Genomic DNA, 2,068 nt, shown 5'->3' with positions numbered 1-2,068 from the left:
GGATGATTGGGGGGGATTAATACAAGCAACAAAGTTATGGAAAGATCCATGTAAGGAAAGGACCTTTTGGAGATGATTCGATGGGGGGGGGGCTTGAGGGGTAGGAGAGAGGGGGAGAGCAGAATGAAAGCAGCAAGCTCGGGTGGATTGGGGAGAGTGAGTGTGGTGGGACCCACACCAGCACTCTAGTACACATACCAGCCCTCCTCAGGACCCAAACGCCAAGGTCACTGGCGTCTAGTGACGTGGCCAGTTAGAACAAATGCCGCCATCCTTGACGTTTGGGGGTGTATAAGCGATACCAAAAACTTTGCACTAAATTGCAGGATCCAGACGTCAAAGCCCCTAACGTTAGGTGACGTGGCCATTAAGACCAAATGCCGTCATCCTTGGCGTCTGGGGGTGCATAAGGGATACCAGAAACTTTGTACTAAATTGCAGGATCGAGACACCAAGGTCCCTAGCGTGTGGCGCCGTGACCATTTAGACCAAACGTTGCCATCCCTGGCGTCTCGGGGTGCATAAGAGATATGAGAAGGCTTGCACTAAATAGCACGATCCACACGCCAAAATCCCTGACGTTTGGTCACCTGACCTAGCGTGCAGAATTGTAGTTTCACATTTGGTTCACATACGTACTCTCGATAACGACAAGATCATCACATACTTGGTTCACCTACATAGTCTCGACAACGACAAGTTTATCACACATTTGGTTCACTTACATAGTCTCGATAACGATAAGATCATCACATACTTGGTTCACATGCAATGTGGCACGCCGGTAGCTGGGACCGGCAACCGGGTGGGAAGGCCCGATCAGGAAGCGATCAGATCAAACATTCAGTTAGGCCTTGTTTGGTACTAGTGTATTTTAGGAAATTTGTGGGGATTATCCCGGTCAAACCCGTCAATCCTCACACATCCCATAACACCATTTGGTTCTAGTGTATTTGACATGTTTCATCCCCACATTTCCCCTCAAATCCCCAAATTATAGTGCATTTTTCTCAATACCCAATACACTACCCTTACCTGGTGTATTCGGGATAAATGGGGATTTGAAGGGATTGGATGAAGGTTGGGGTTTAACCCAATCCCTTTGGGGATTATCCCCACCAATCTCCTAAAAACACCAGTACCAAACAAGGCCTTAGCGGGCTGGATTGTGCAAACAGTTATTTTATTCTTCGAACAAGGAGCAAATAGTTCGAGAAAACAATTCTGACACCAGGAAAAGTTTGAACACCACCGTATACGTAAGGCGGTCTTTTATTTGCAAGAGGTTTATTAGCATCGTGACGATTTTTTTACTTGGCACGTAATGTTACAGATTCAGAATGCGTGGTTGGGTACGTAGAAGCTGCCGCTCCAAGTGCTACGGCTCGTTGCCGTCCAACGGCAGCCACGCCGGCGCCGGAGCACCCGCCGCGCCGGTCGTGATCACGTCCGCGGCATCGCCGTCGTCGTCGCCACGGCAGCGCGGCTTCCACTCCGGCCAGGGGGAGCTCCGCCGCACCGGGACGCGCGGCCCGCAGCGAGCCTCGTGCTCCAGCCCTCGCCTCGCCTCCGGGCTGAGCGCGAAAGGGTGGGGAGGGGTCCTGAACCGTTGCCTCCCCGGCGGCGGCGGCGGCACCGCGATTCCATCAGCGGTGGCGGTGGCGGCATTGCTTTCTTCAGACCCTCCGGGTGCTGCCGCCGGCAGTTCCTCGTGGAGCCATCCGTCGACGCTACCGGCTGCAGGACTGGCCCGCGACGGCAAGGCGGACGCCGTCGAGAGGAGGAGGGCCATGAGGCACAGCGAGAAGAGCGAGGCCATTGCTGACGCCTTCCTTTCCTGTCTGTGTAGAATTAAGGTGAGGCCGACGACTACTTATAGGAAGTTGCCGTAACTGACAGATGTTCACACGTTGCAGATTAAGGGAGTTTATATGAACCCGAGTTTGAAACAGATCCTTTAATAAACACACTTAATGAGAAGTATTTGCTTCAAAAGAAACTTCTTTAACGGCAGCATGAGATTTCAGGCTATTCTAGCCGATACTCAAAAAAGTCTAACTCCTCCACA

General features: G+C 52.0%; 1 protein-coding gene across 1 annotated transcript; it reads right to left on the bottom strand.

Moving 5' to 3' along the window:
• Positions 1-1,378: 1,378 nt before the first annotated feature.
• Positions 1,379-1,826, bottom strand: LOC123399010. The gene has a single exon (XM_045093448.1). It carries the CDS (start codon positions 1,817-1,819, stop codon positions 1,379-1,381), a length of 441 nt encoding a protein of 146 aa, XP_044949383.1. The 5' UTR covers positions 1,820-1,826.
• Positions 1,827-2,068: the final 242 nt, after the last annotated feature.

This window comes from Hordeum vulgare, chromosome 1H (genome assembly GCF_904849725.1).
Source record: "Hordeum vulgare subsp. vulgare chromosome 1H, MorexV3_pseudomolecules_assembly, whole genome shotgun sequence".
NCBI classification, from domain to species: Eukaryota; Viridiplantae; Streptophyta; class Magnoliopsida; order Poales; family Poaceae; genus Hordeum; species Hordeum vulgare.
The sequence above is the reverse complement of the archived record's forward strand: the minus strand, read 5'-3'. Positions and strand labels throughout refer to the sequence as shown.

Coding starts and splice junctions, on each gene's coding strand:
- LOC123399010 (XM_045093448.1), bottom strand. CDS start 1,819: ATGGCCTCGCTCTTCTCGCTGTGCCTCATGGCCCTCCTCCTCTCGACG.